Here is a 15,694-nt window from a genome sequence, read left to right as displayed (position 1 = left end):
TTGAATTAACTCATAAACAAACTTCCTGAAATTCGTGAATCTTTAACATCGATTTATTCTTATTAAAATTAACAAAAGTTAAGAATATTTTGAAAACCTTTACATTATCTCTAGTAAAGTTGTGGTTCCTTCTTAAATCATGATTTTCAAGAACGTTGAATGTTACGGATAATTTCAAAAATTTAAACAGAGCCCGAATCACTGGAATACCACACACTACACGGATTGTGGAGTGTGTATCAAAATTTCAACCATTGCCACGCCCTGTGGAGAGCACACATTTGCACCTACCGACACCATGCTGAATGATCTTACACGCAATGAATTTAAAAAAATTTCAAAACCATGACAATAGAAAATTTTCATAGTTTTTTCATTTTATTTACCGTATATTTTAGTATCTTAGGGAAGAATAACTTGATCATGAGTATTCTCCTCTTGTTAGAGAGAAAGCAAATTAAAGCAAATTATCAACAGACTTGATAAAGGTACCCATGTGAAGTCACAGATGCCAAAGTACACGTATTATATACCTATAAGTACATAATAAAAACAGTGAAATTCGTGTTCATAAAATTTTTAAGGGAATAAAAACAATTCATAAAGAACTTGAAACCAAAGTAAACTTCTTATTACAGTGCTACCTCGTTATGAGAGAGTGTCAGGGCGGTTAGGGGAATAGGATTCCAAGAAATTCGTTGCCGGAACGTTTCCCCATTACTACCTGGAGAGATCGAAAATCGTACGTGTGTGATCGTGTCGATGATTATCGTCATTCCTCGTCATAAGAGAATCACTGTTACGTATATGAATTCGGTGTCTAAACACGTATGATTGAACGCAATCGCTTATAAGAAGTCCCCGCCAAAATTGGGGGACCTCAGGTAGACAGATATAAGTGATGAAAACTACAAAACTCGCGCAAGCGGGACGAAATAAGAATAATATTTTCAATACTCGGATTACCATACATATCTCTGGGCAAAGATTGAGGGGCGTGTCAACGTGTTGAATTCCAGAGAAAAACTCGTTGTAGTTATTTCCTAACGCCCTTAAAAGAAAGGGTTCGGCATGTAGATATAGAGGCTGAAAGAAAGGATCACGGCAAGGTCCGAGTGTCTGGTTGTATAAGAGCGTCGAGATTGTTAGAGTAAAATTATTTTGTCCCGGTGACGAGGGAGGGACCTTGAAAGGACCTCAGAAGACCTCGGCCGGTTGAGATTTTGTCTCGCGCGTCTGGCTAAGTTTTTGCCTTTTTCCATTCTCTCTCAACCGTCGCGGTTGCAGCGGTTCCTTGCGATGCCCGTGCCGTCTCCCGTTTTACTTCTCCGTTTGTTTCATCCGATGTTTTCGAACTTCACTACTATTGTTCAGAAATCTTTCAACCTTCCCCCAAAAATCTGGTCATAATTTTCCTTCTCTTCTCTCCGGACTTCGATTCCATCCAGCCCGCACCGTTTCTCGTCCAAGGAGCCAGCGGCACACGTAACGAGGCGACGTGACCACGTGGTAGTCGACGCAGCACATCCGCTCACGTGTCTACCGCAAGGGCCCGATGCCCCAAACCCTCGCCTCCAAGGCCCCGAGTCACCTTCGAAGGTCCCTCGGGAAACTCCAGGCTCCGAACGACGTACCATAAGCATACCTATACGTAACCATGCGCGGCATGCGGACCATCGGTATTCGCTCGGCATGAACGCTGCACACTGTGCAGTATGTGCGGAGAGAGTTGGGTCTGCTGCCGGACCCCGAGACAGCCAACGACCGGCGGCGTTGCAGGGCTGCACCGCGCCGGTTCGTAGGCAATTCACTTTTGTTCATCTCGCTCTTTTTTACGTAGGTCGTCGGGCCCAACCGACGCGATACACGGCTGGACCGCTCAGACGGTCGGAGTGCTCGACGACGGTCGGCCGGACGGACACACCTGCCTGCCTGCCTGTCGCAGGGCCTCGCGGGGGAAACGTGGGGAAGGGTGGCACCAGCTACCGGGCTTGCCACAGTCCTGTGCCAGCCCTAACATTAGAACTTTCGAGAGGAGAGGAGAGAAAGAGAGAGAAAGAGAGGGGGAAGAGATTGGGAGCAAACCCTGCAACGAGTTCTTCGGAGTAAAGCCGTGTGGCCAGCGATGGGTACGAGTCGCGAACAATCGGGTCCAAGCTCTTCTGTACTGTGGGATATCGGTAAGTAGGTATGTTGGATCACCAGGTAAATGAGACGGCTCTGTAATCTGGCCCGATATACCCTGCTTTTTACCCTGTGATGTTGAAAAATGCAGAGGGATTCTCGATCTTCTATTGTAAAGTTTCCAGAATGTGCATGCATGTAAACTACGACGTACGATCAAGTGGAGAAACATTTATTTTAGCAATTTTGGTACTGTACGTTTTAAAGTACAGACGCTTTATCGCCATATAGAAGCCTTCTGTCGCGAAGCAGGAACGTGTGAAATTCATTGCAGGTAGATGTATGTATATACAGAGCCTTAGATTGATTCTGACACATTCAATGCCACCGACGACGGCATTACTGACTTCACAGATAAACGTCATCCGCAATAACGATGGATCCGATCAATGAAGCTGATTTCAACAACCAAAATTAGCAGTCATGTGCACGAATATTGTCACGGACAACTCAACAAGGTCTTACGCCGGCAATTCTCTAAAAGTATCAAATATACAAAATTAGATAGCAATTTCATCACTGGACCTGATGCATTGTTGGAAGAAAAACTTTCAAGTTCATTGTCAATCAAGGTTGCGAACTGTCCGGCACCTATGAAGCAGCGCCAAGCATAAGTTGTCAATGGTACGCTCTACCGTACCATTTCACCTTCATGTATCAAGCCACTTCCGTTTGCATACGTGTACGATGAAAGAGTGTGGAGGTAGGCGAAGCATACTCGCGGTATGATAAAAAGTATGCCGGTACGATCGTAATATCCATAACTTGGTAGTATTATCGAGGGGGAGAAGGAGTAGGGTATAGGGTAGCTCTCCACAGGTATCTCTCGGAGTTATTTCGTCATGTCGTTTTGTTCTTTATAAGCCGACACGATATTTCGTGACAAAAACTATGAGAAGAAGAATAAGACGGAGGTAAAGTTTCTTGTTTCTCAGAAGGAAACAATGCAGCGTAACTATAATTAGACCCATAATCTTCCCTGATTGCTGCCTCCAGTGAAACTAGCTGTCCGTGGCTTTATTTAAGAACCCGCCCTTTTACGAACACAGCTATATAATACCCAACCATTATATGCAGCCTGGTAGGTACAGACGCTTACCTTTGCACGTGTGTTCTCTGCTGTGTTCTATATATATGCAATTTGAACACGCACTCGCACCTCTGTGTACATACCATGGACGCATGTTTCCACAATCCACGTACAACAAACGCCTACCGCGTTTTACCACCTTCAAAGGTGGACAGGTAATCGTTTCGTCAGATGTATGAGAAATCCTAGAAATTGAAATAATTATGATTTCCATTTGACCTCTGTCCTTCAACGTTCATCATCGTATACGCACATTCTTCCAGCAGGGTAGAACTAAATGGGAATGTATCTATAGGAAGGGTGAGAATGGCTTGCTCCCCTCGACGATACCTCAACCAATGAACAGAACAAAAAGTAACAAGTTAGAACTTTTGAGCTTACCAGGAACGTGTCAAAATGATTTACTGTCAGGCTTAAAACATAAGGGAAAAAGATTGCAGTACGAAAAATATAGAATAGGATATATCATTCTCCGATCCGAATGTCAGAATTCTTGGAAAAGTTCCACCAAGAACCAGAAGCAATTTTACAACGCAAGTCAAAGAAATTTGAGTATCTTATTATTGTGTCCCAAATTCTCAAGACATGATCACTTTTATTATACACTACGGCAGCACACGGCAGTGTGAACAATTGTGAAAAACTTAGAATCTCGCTGATAATTGTGACCATTAACATTGCCATTTTATTGAGGAGCTTAACAAGTACCACGATTACTGTCAACGATCTATTTCATCATTCATGGAAAGCAGTTTTAGATGATGTCCGATACCTACATTGCTTGCGTATTTCGACGTTGAGCGAAACATTGTTGCAAAGGATGCGGAATTATCTAGTCGCTAGAGGGTTAATCCCTTTTACGACGGTAGCTAACTCCGGTGAATCGCGACCATCGCCATGACGCCCCGAGGGTCTCCCGTCTCGGAAACGTAGCGAATTAACGACGTCTAAGAGTCGGCAGTGCGCAAAAATTTATAACATGATTTAACCTCTGCGATGAACCAGATTTGCGATAACGCAGAGAATAGACCCTGTACCCTGTTATCAAGATATGTTGTCCGGGGACCAGTGACCTCCGAAATTTATAAACGTAATGTGAGTTGTTACGAGACCAAAGATAAATCGTCCATCCCGTTGCTGATCAAAGAAAGATAGATCGGTACCCGCACCCTGACGTCACCCCGTGTAAGAGCTTAAGATGCGTTCAACGATTCATCTCGTAGACTGTTGCAGCGCAATCACAGGCATCGTATCCGATTGCGATGGATACAAAAATACGCAACGGAAACATTGAGGTAGATAAATGGAGTGTCTCGCCCGAAGCATGTCATCATTTGTAGAAATGGTAACTCATGGGTTGTCCACCGGATGTGTTGTTCAATGTCAAAGATCGAAGGTCCTCAATCTGACCCGGTATAGATCACACTGAGCGCTTTGTAAAGAGACTTCGGGATTGACTCCAAAACCTCCGACGCTCCTTCGGTGAATTCTCTGGACGTGACGCTACCACGAGGAATCCCAAATGAGAATATACAACAAGGATCGCTGTAATGTGCGTACCTGATTAAATCAAAAGCATGCAATCGTTGCTGGGTCGATGGGTTGTTATCCATAACTTGTGGCGTTCGATGTAATAAATAAAGTGTCTACAGCAATAAAACTCAGTCCAAAGCGTAGAATATACTTTTATATTCCCTTATGATAAAGATTCTGGGATTTTCTATTCAAGAGTCCGGATTCTCCTTCGCGGAATTCTCTGGTATTGGAAGGAGAGAATGAATAAATTCGACGTGATTCTGGCGCTGGTTCTAGTCCTTCTCCTGGTCCGGGTGATCAGAGAACGTAATCCTACACCACCTGCGGCGAGTGGATAGGACCCAGGCCTCACGTGGGCCTTCAAGCACGTGAGCCAACCTACAGGGACTCATGGCGGTTGAAAAGAGCGAGTGAGCGCACCCACGTCTTCTGATGGAATGCGACTCCATCGCGGAGATGACGCGCCCGTAGACCCAAAGTGCTGGAGGCACTCGTTGACCACAACGAATGAGGAATGCTACCACAACTGACCATTAGCCACCGAGCCCAAAGCCGTCGTCGTCGACGCACGCAAGGAGCAAATCTACGCCCAGCTATACGCCTGAACCTATTTCTTAACTTGAAATAGTGGTAAACCGGAGCCCTCATTATTTTCCATACACGAACCAGTGCGTCGTTTGAATCGTATAGCGTATCTGGAGGGGCGTTGCGCCCTGAGTATGAAGATAGGTGAAGATGTAATAGATTATAGACTGTGGCTCCCTATACATTTCTGTCAAGTCTTGACCGTGACCAGACGGCCGTTGGTAGTAGGTAATAAAATACCAAAGACCTTACAGTGGGTACCTAACGAGATCAGTGCGGATTAACGAAACATGATCTGCGCGACGTTGCACGACGCTTTACGTACAAATTTCTCATGCTTTTTTTTCCATTTATCGATAACTGTGCTCCTGAGTTCACGAAAAATTAAAATCAATAACGAATATTTCTGTACGACAAATCGGCACATTACACATCTTCAATATATCCATCAATTGTGTATGCATAAGCATTAATTTATTAATATATTATTACATTGATATCTATGCATTTTTTTGACAAATTCATTTATTCCACGGATCAAATACGTAGCATGTGACTTTCTTTACTTGTGAGGAATTGAGCTGCTGCATTCGATTAAACTTTGACCAAAATAATTTCCAATTTTACAAGTCTGTAGTAACACAGAGATCACAGCGCGCATAATATGATTAATTAGTTAGTTTCTGTTAGCCCAGTTTACGTCAGGTAAAAAAACTTGCACAACATGAAGGCGTGAGTGATTCAATGTGACGAGGTGAAATAAAAGATTTTCATCTTATTACTCGCGATAAATCGATGTAACCTTCTTCGAATCCCATTAAAAAAAAAAAGAATCTTAAACGGCAAGTTTTATTGCAAGATGAGTATTATTTAAGAAAATAGTCGCCTGGTTATCCCGCACTTTGAGAATAAAACCAATGTCCATATTGGATCACCTCTTCAATGCTGCGATGCAAACGTGACTTTACAGCATACGGTGATAACTACCACAATCGTAATTCCAACACCTTTCCATTACATGATCGATGAGAATTGGATTGGATAATTTTTCCAGTAACAATACAAATTGCGCTCGTACGCTCAAGGTTCGAGTTACCGAACCGAACGTATCGCGTTTGCGTCGTAACCTCGGTTAGTTCGAAATGAATAATAGCCAAATTATCACCTGGAGTTAAAGCACATACAATCGATCGTTCGACTCAATCATGAACGAGGAAGGGTGAAAACGTCCGTAGGTAAGGTACGAAGTTATACCGCATACCAAATCTCTCTCTCTCTCTCTCTTTCTTTCTCTCTCTCGTTCTCTTCGCAGCAGTATCGGGAAAAGAAGAACGAACGCTGGAACGGGAGATATACGAGGTCGTTTCAACTCCAGCGAGACTGCCGCCAGGAGCAGTGCAAGCAACAGCAACGCTCACGGAGAGGCGCGCACCTGAATATTCATTGTGTATCAAGAGGTACAACATACATGCGTTACTTATAGACTGCCTTACGTTGCATTACAAAGAAGATAGATGGAGTTCTGGGCACTACGGCTGAGTGGGGCGGGAGGGGGTTGGGAAAGAGAAGGGAGATTTTACCACGCTCATCCCTCTTCCTACATCCTTCTGGTGCTTCGAGGGGCGGCAAGGGGTAAAACGCGATTCCCCTTTCCCTCCCGCCCCCTCGGGGGGCCTTTATCCGGAGCTCATCGCATATTTCATCCCGATCAAATTGTTCCAAGAAACAAAACACGTTATATACATCAGCGCGGCGGCGCGGCGAAGTCGTTGAGGCCGCCCTGCAGACGCGGGTTGCAGGGCTGCCAGCCGTTGGCCGCCAGCTGTTGCTGCTGCTGCTGCTGCTGCCTGGGCCCGATACATTGGTACCCTATCCTCACTTTATCACATCCCCGCATCTGTATCATGTCCATGTTAGTCCGTGTTCGTCTCGGTATGGTCCGGTCCGAACCTCGACGCATCTGCGCACCTTCATTAGCGATCGCGTATTATAAATCAACCCGGACCAAGATCGCGTTTTAGTTTACAAAACGCCGTTTTATCCAACCCTTATTATGGTACGCCTGAATGAATCATTGACATTCGTTCAATGCCCAGTTCCTCGGTGTTTGATTAATTGCGTCTTATTGTTAGCGGTTAAGCATCTTCTACGAATTCGTGTCCAGTAACAACAGCTGGTTTGAAATTAAACCTTTGGCAGATTGGAAATACCGTGCCCATATTCGCATTCTCAGGTGACGGATGTATTATGCTATATACGCGTGTGTTTTTCTTCGTTTCCTAAATCTTCTATGTATCCGTGTGAAAAACTGAATACCCAAATGCGTTTGCGCAAACCCCGTATGCACAAAACTTTCGAGGTTACGTTGACTTACATGCAGATCCGTCACGTTTTAGCCATCTCAAATTCTGAACGCTAGCGTTGGATGACAATCGAGTTGATCAACCTGGCAAAGAGACCGAAAATTCGACGCGACTTGGTCGAATATACAAATCGAATCACATGATTTAGCGCATGCGTATTTGGATGACCGACGGGGTATAAAGTCTTATAATATTGGTAATTGATTGTGGTTTCGCTTTTTTATTTCGGTTGAATGAATGGGACTTTCGTGAAAGACCACCTTACTTGATAAATTATACGACTTGTATGGTTGGCTTGTGGTCTCAAATTTCCTCGGATTATTACAAAAAAAATCTACTTTGTTTCGAAACATACCCGAGTATTTTAAATTGTACACGTTTCAATTTAGCATTTATTTCATCAATTTCCATTCGTCCTCAATTACACGGTTATGTAACAGTCAGGTGGTGTATCACAATTGTATGATATATTCAAACTCAAAACTGAAGAAAACAAAAAATCTTTTTCGTCTAAACGTGCTTTGTATAAGCTCTTCGATGTAAGTGGCCAAAGGGAAATTCACGGTGGAAAAAACTTGAAGTATAGAATTTATACAGGGGCGACTGGTACGTCAAGTTTTTAATATAGGTTAAATTCAATTTTCCACCAGGAAGAGTTGGTTGCAGAAAATTGCGTAGAATCAAGCTTTTGCACGGTAAACCATGACGAAATTAATTGTTAACAGTTATTACGGTCTTGTTGGAAACGGTGCGCCTTACTGATGAACTTTGACACCGTCTTATGCACGGTTAAGCAAAGTCATGCACTAAACGTGCGCATAATTTAACGACTTTCGCCGCAAGACGACGTCGTTGCTTATCCTATAATAGCTTTTAATGAGTCGAATACGGTAACTGTGTTTTGAATAATTAAAGGGTATGAAGCTTCTGTACGAAACGATCTAGATTCGCGCCAACTCCTAGCGTAATTATAAAGTTAATTAATTTACCCCAACAGATAGGTTTTTTGCTTAGGTATTATGCATATTTGCAACTTTGATTATCCGGCTACAACGCTGTCTTTGCACTGCGGATAGATATTAACGAGGGGAGAAAAATAAGTTGAATAAAAAAAAAAAAAAAAGAAATATTGAAAAAAAAGTCAATCGGCAGCTCAAGTTGTCAAAAAATAATGGCAAAATTAGCAGATTTTCAGTACGGATTAGAGGTTTCATTTCTTTTAAAATGTTACCACCCAGTCACATTTAATAATACAGACTTGATCATGGAAGATCCCGTAATTGAATTCTCTACATAGGTATGATTCTAATTTTTGTTGTCAAGTCAGTAGTTTGGGCGCAAAGGAACTTTAAAGATGAATTGACACGAAATTGATTTTGAATACACGACTTGTGAACCGTTGTATTAACAGACTGATCTACAGACATTCTTATAGGTAGGTACAGAATACAATTTCTTCAATTCTTTGCCTTTTGAGATTTGGATTTAACAGATATCCTCTAACAAAGAATTTTCTATTCGTTTCTATATTCAATTGAATGTAACTATTTTCCTTTTCTCTACTATATAAAACAAGTTTCGAACAAGAAGAGTTGAAGAGAAAAAAAAAAAAAAATGTTACAACGAACGGAAACACCCTGATATACAAGAGGTGAGCTGTAAATGAGAAGGTGATCGCAGGTGTGAGCGGAAGTCAAGCGCCGATGAGCACGCTTCCAATAACGCTCACCGTAAATAAAAATTCCGTAAATTATGCAAGTTTTTCACTCCAACACATCCAAGGAGCCATGGTAATTTAGTCCAGATAGATATAAGGGGCCTTGGGGAATACGTCGAGCGCTAAGGCGCGTCTCCTCCTTCTCCTCCTCCTCCTCCTCCTCCTCCTCCTCCTCCTCCTTCTCCTCCTCCTCCTCCTCCTCCTCCTCCTCTTCCTCTCTTCTCCTCATCCCATTCCTCTCTTCTCCCATCCGTTCACCATCCCCGGGCCGGTCGGCGGGGTCCGTTGGAATAGCTAAACGAAAGAGAGATCCCATCCCGGTTGCTTCCCTACCGCGCAGCGTGGCTCCGTCGGGGCATCCGCTGAACCTGCCGGGCCCCCCCCCCCCCAATCCAGCCGAGTAACCCTTCCCCGCATTCCTGGGCCCGAAGCTGCGGCAATGAGGGCCCGGACGGGACGGAGAGCGAGGGGCTCGAAGGGGCTTATACAAATCACCGGGCTACCGTCTTACCCGTGGGCTTTCTCTCCCCGTTTCTTTCTCTGTCGAGCCCTTATCTGCCTCTGTCATCTCACTCTCTCTGTCACATGTTCAAACGCCCGTTCAATCTCTCCCCCTCCAGCACCGCTGCGTCCTCGTCCTCGTCCTCGTCCTCATCCACGGCCCCTTCTTCTGCTTCTCTTCTTCTTCTTCTTCTTCTTCTTCTTCTTCTTCTTCTTCTTCTTAGTCTTCTTTTTTTATTTTTCATTTCATCTCACTTTACTTTACGCGGCATGGGGCGAGTCCCCTCAACAACCGGCAGCAGGACCATAAGCGTGCGTTTCATGTTATCGCCACCGAAGATTTGACATTTAATATAAACTACATCCGACTTGCGTATATATAACGTATCCCTGATCGCACCGTTCTCCGATATTTCTAATATCGATCAACCGCCCTTGTTAAATCCTATCGCAGAAATTTGGATTTTTATTTGTTACAACGTTGGTATCTTCATCGGCTAAGGGATAGCGAAAATTTTTTCCATATCATAAGGCGGCTCATGATCATAATCTCTGGATTAAATCGACTTTTTCAACCACTAATACGCACGTTGCCACTGAAATCAAAAATTACTTTTTCAGTTACTACGTGATGAATGTCAGTATTCCCAAGCCACCTCGTATATCACCGGTCGACACGAATTTTGAGTCCGGGTTCTAGATATCAAATTTTGATTTATTCCGAGTAACTAATAAAATAGAAAATAGTTTTATTAGATACAGTTTGCTTTTTATTTCAAGGTGCTTATTTATCAACGTAAAAGATATAAAAGAGAACTTTATAAGTAATAAATGAAGATTATGGTTATCATTCGATGTAAAGAATCAAAATTTATTCATTTAAGTATAAACTCAAATAAAAGAACCTTTTTCTTTTTGCTGACCTGTGTAATCAACTATATAATATATAATATTAGGTTGACGTTAAATTATAATAAATACATCATGATCGAGCGAAACTCATAAATAAAAATATTCTATGACATAACCAGAATATTAGAGACCCTAGGGGAAGATACGATCCATACATCTGTAAATAAAATTAAATCAATAAACATATCTAAAAATGAAAATGTTAAATTATAAGCACTTGCAATGTATTTCCTTGTATCCGCGGTAATATGTGTAGTATGGAAATATATTTACCCACCCACAAAAGAAATGTTGCGGCCATATTTCAACGAGATTCAACCCTACACTGACAATGAAGAAATACATTATCAACCTGACTTATGTGAAAAAAATACTACTGACTTGGAGTAAAAAAATAATATTGTGGATTATTGAACACTAGACTAATTTCGATTATCCTAGCCGGTATTTAATTGGCGCTACGAATCGTTTTTCTCGTAAGTAGATTATTAGATAATGTACGTAGTATAACCGACTACATTTACAATAAATGGTCGTCTGCACTACATTCCTCAATCATTTCAAGTATTAAATTACTAAGCAACGTCAACACCGATTTATTTCGGTGTACTATTATGTAAAATGGTCCCTTTTTGTGAGATGATAATTTAAAAAATTCAAAATGCATGAACGTAACGTTAGGGTGTTACTTAATATGGTCTTCGAGAAATTTTTTTTGAGACACCCCCATACCTGTCCCGTATAATTAAAGAGCTAGTATACAAAGTTTCGAGGTTTAGAAGAAGAAAAGTTACAGAAGTTTCAAAAACGTTTCTTCAAAAATGCTGATATTCTACAGTTGAAGACATTTTTCTTACCTCTGCATTCTATAAAGGAAATTGATGAAGTCTAACAAGAAGAAAAAATTAATTGAGTTTCACGTTGTTAGAATTTTTTTTTCTGAACTTATAAAATTGAAGCTTGTTGCTGCCCCATATACATATATTTACACAACATAAGGGCTCAAACCTAACCTTAAGGGGACGCCCTGATAGATATCGATATTGACGTATGTATCTCCAAAAATTTGAGTTCAGGTTAGTCAAGTCTGTTATAGAATCGTACATTATTACCTACCGTTTGAGCCTTATAAAAATTTCACCGGTGAATATACGAGAATATTAAGTTATGAAATTGATTTTTGCTCGTGTCATTATTATCGAGTGACTGCAGAGTGTATAAAAAAAACAAGACAGTAATAGAAGCTGAAGAAAAATCAAATAAGCGAAACAGTGTGTAAAAAAAAAAAAAAACAACTGCACCGACGACAATAACAATCGAGAAATAACGATTAAGGGGAAAGATATGAAAAGCTTCGAGAACGTGCAAGAGGAAAAGAGGAGGAGAGAAAGAGGTATCAAAAACGAGAAACGGAAAAAGGGAAAGAGAAAATAATGAAATGAAATTTTTTTTTTTTCTTTTCAATGAGCAAGAGATTAATAACAGCAGCACCGGCGACGTTTGCAGGGGGTGTGAGAGCTGCTTTTTGTACTTGTTCTGATTTTTTTTGCTATAGTATTTCTTTTTGTCTTCCTCCTTCGCTGCCCTCTACTTACTTCTCTCTCTCTCTCGACCGGTCGTTTTTTTTTCCCTCTCTTTCCTCATTTTTCTTTTCCTTTTTAAACTCTTTTCCCGGTCGCGCCATGCCTCGCGCGCCTCAAAACCCGCCAGCCCAGCCGGGGCCCGTGATGGGGCCCTCTGGAATGTGGGAGGGGGTCCGGAGGCCCAACGGCTCATGGCGAAGAGGAGGAGGAAATGGGGGGGGGAGGAGGAGGAGGAGGAGGAGGAGGAGGAGGAGGAGGAGGAGGAGGAGGAGGAGGAGGAGGAGGAGGAGGAGGAGGAGAAGGAGGAGGAGGAGGAGGAGGAGGAGGAGGACCAGTCGGACCGGCTCCGGCAACGTCCCAAAGGGGGGTGGAGAACGGCGGGAAGGGGGGCAGGGGGGTAGGGGCAGGGGAAACCGCAAAGGGAGGCGCGGTGCGCCCCAACGGTATGCAGAAGAGACCTCAAGATTAGTCAAGAGTTTCAAACTTGTTTAACGTTTATGCAACTCTGACCGCCCTTGCCCTCCACCTCCGTTTCCAACCCCTGCCAACCGCCGCGATTCCCGTGCAAGACGACGAAGACGGCTCCAAGAGTGCCATTTTATTGCCGGATTTTGGCTGAAGGTTAACAAACCGCGGAACAATATTGCATAGCTTAATGAAGAATGAATCCCGCCAAATTTGTCTAAAATCAAGGGAAATAAAACTTTTGAAATATACCCAGCAATGTTATTTGTGACAATGGAAGTGGATACGAATACAGCAAAGATCTCTTTTATGATTTAAAAATGAATCCAAGTAGCTGTAATTAACGCAAACTCTGGTGTTTTTCATTCGGTTCTGATGGTCTTTAGTTACCATAAATTAAACGACTGGGTGAAAGAAGTTGCCAAGGGAATTAGACGGTCTGTCTTTTTTACAAATTAGTGGAATAAAATTGTTTTGAATAATTTTGATGCGATAGATTCAGATTGGAAAAACGAGTGGTATTTGAAGAAAGACGATTTCATAAGTTTGTTTCCTCGTTTTAAGATCTCGTAATACGTCTTCTCAAAATCGTTACCGGAGTTAGTTAAGTACAGCTATAAGAGACGTTCCTTCCCTTAGCGATTATAAATTTCAACGACATAGACGCTTCTGGTAATATAGTGAACGGGGTAATAAAACTGTGTGATTTGAAAATACATTCGAGAAAAAGTCGGATCGTAAAAAAAACCTTCTTCAAAGCACAACCCCTTCGTTCGGCCGTTTGATTTAGCGACCACAGCGATAAATAGTATTGCGCTTGAGGGTTTTGGAATTTGAATTCCTTACCGTCCGACAACATATACCCCCGGTTGCCTCGAGAAACCGATATCTCTAGGTATATACGGGGCATTCCACGCCAATTCGACCTGGGTTTTACCCTTGACCTCTCAGATTTGGCGCGCGATTTTTTCTATGATTGTTCTCACTTCGCGGAAAATTGAAATTGAGTCGAAAAAAAAAACAGAGTACCTCTCAAAGTGAGAACAATCATGGAAAAAATCACGCGCCAAATCTGAGAGGTCAAGGGCAAAACCCAGGTCGAATTGGCGTGGAATGCCCCATACGTACCTCTCAAGCAGAAGATTCTCCTGCAAAAAACAACACGAACAACAAACCGCTCAAATAAAATTAGGGGACACGCGTTATAGACTTTTTCGAAGTAATATTTACACCTGTATACATTACAATATGCTTCTTCAGTTACCAAGATAATGACAGGGCTAAATTTTCCTACAATACCACATAAACTTTTTTCATAAATACAGCGTTAGAACGGTAGTTTCATTGAACTACTCGGTAACAGAAAGTTAAGTGAGAACATGAAGTGGTTAAAATTTATAGTAAAAATTTGCAGATTTAGTAAATGTCGGTGTTCACGCTGGAATCGCTCTAACCTATAATCCATCGTGACTTGTAAAATTGACAAAATTGATCGATACCGTGAAGCGAAGATTTCATGGCAGTAAATTCTACTTCGGTATAGAATTTTGTAAAGTTTCCGACAGATGGGTGAAGATCCACAGATATTGAAGTAAACGAAAAAACAGTCACCTCTGAATCATTGCTATCGAAGCTGAGAATAATTCTTTTAATGCACAGTGTGATAAGTTCTTGAAAAAGTGCCTCATAATCATTTATACGCTAGAACAGCAATCTTTATCGACTGTGAATAGAAAATGAGCCAAAGGCAACCAACCAGTGAATGACTATTTCGATATAACGATTGAACACTTTTTTTTTTTTTAATTTACTGACTGGCTTGTTTCTTCTATTGCTTACAAACATGTAAAGTACAAAATGATAGTTATAATACTAGTAACGTAGGAAAGTATTTGGTTGGCAAAACCAGATCGACCGTCACTTTTGATACAATTGTAAAAAGTAATTTCGTACGCAGTGACGATACCAATAGCAACAATTCATTTTCAACTTTGTATAAAAATCCCAATAATGGTTTTATAGTTGAAAATAGTGGATGCACCAACAATTCATGGAATGTTTTGACAGGTCCTTCTGTTCGAAGGGTTGTTCATAACCCCATCAATGTAGCCAATGATACCATTGCCACGTACAGATCACTACACAGATATAATCCGAAGCGAAGCATTGTTTTGAAGAAACGCTGACTAATCTGCGGATACTTTTCTAATACATAGTAAAAACGTTCGCATAACTTACCACCGATCTGGTCCCTCGCGACAGTAATTCGTTTCGCGAAATAGTCATCACCGCCCGGAATTCGACGATTATCATTTCCGGCGATGAATCAACGCAGCCGACTGTTTAACGGTACGGCATATGTACGTACGATGTACCCCATTAGACGAATGAATATTCATTTATGAAGCTGTTATCGCCGAGAGGGAATTGAGTCGTGGTTGGCAATCTTTAAATCCGTCAAGTGTGAGAAAGACAGGCGGAACAACACCGCCAACTCTTGTTTCATGACGGCGTCTGACTCGATGACTAAGGTACCCTCTTTGAATACAAACACTGTAGACTTTGCCCGGTTATACCGCCATAATTCATCTGACCGATGTTCTATTTACACCTAAAAGCTGGCCTCGCAAAGCACATTTATGATTTACTGTTCACCAAGAACTGCTGGAACAAAAAACAATAAAGTTTCTTTTTTCAATAACCCTCAGTTGGGACAGACAATTCACAGGTCAACTTTGCTCGATATGCGTAACGAGCT

The 15,694-nt window shown here is 42.0% G+C and overlaps 2 protein-coding genes across 13 annotated transcripts in view; one reads left to right on the top strand and one right to left on the bottom strand.

Annotated features, from left to right (window-relative positions):
• Window positions 1-15,694, bottom strand: part of LOC124214016 (protein expanded) — a 143,997-nt gene that overhangs the window by 40,350 nt on the left and 87,953 nt on the right. The window lies entirely within an intron of this gene.
• The window catches only part of LOC124214018 (putative sodium-dependent multivitamin transporter), a 68,006-nt gene that overhangs the window by 26,775 nt on the left and 25,537 nt on the right, over window positions 1-15,694 (top strand). For 4 of the 9 annotated variants that reach the window (XM_046615959.2, XM_046615957.2, XM_046615958.2 and 1 more), the window contains exon 4: window positions 1,841-2,180. The exons of the other annotated variants lie outside the window; for them this stretch is intronic. In XM_046615959.2, coding sequence (XP_046471915.1) covers window positions 1,841-2,180 — 340 coding nt within the window. The remainder of the gene's footprint in view (window positions 1-1,840; window positions 2,181-15,694) is intronic. 9 annotated transcript variants of the gene reach the window in all.

The sequence above is a fragment of the Neodiprion pinetum genome, chromosome 3, assembly GCF_021155775.2.
Source record: "Neodiprion pinetum isolate iyNeoPine1 chromosome 3, iyNeoPine1.2, whole genome shotgun sequence".
NCBI classification, from domain to species: Eukaryota; Metazoa; Arthropoda; class Insecta; order Hymenoptera; family Diprionidae; genus Neodiprion; species Neodiprion pinetum.
Note: the sequence above shows the minus strand (reverse complement) of the source record. Positions and strands in the feature narration are given on the sequence as shown.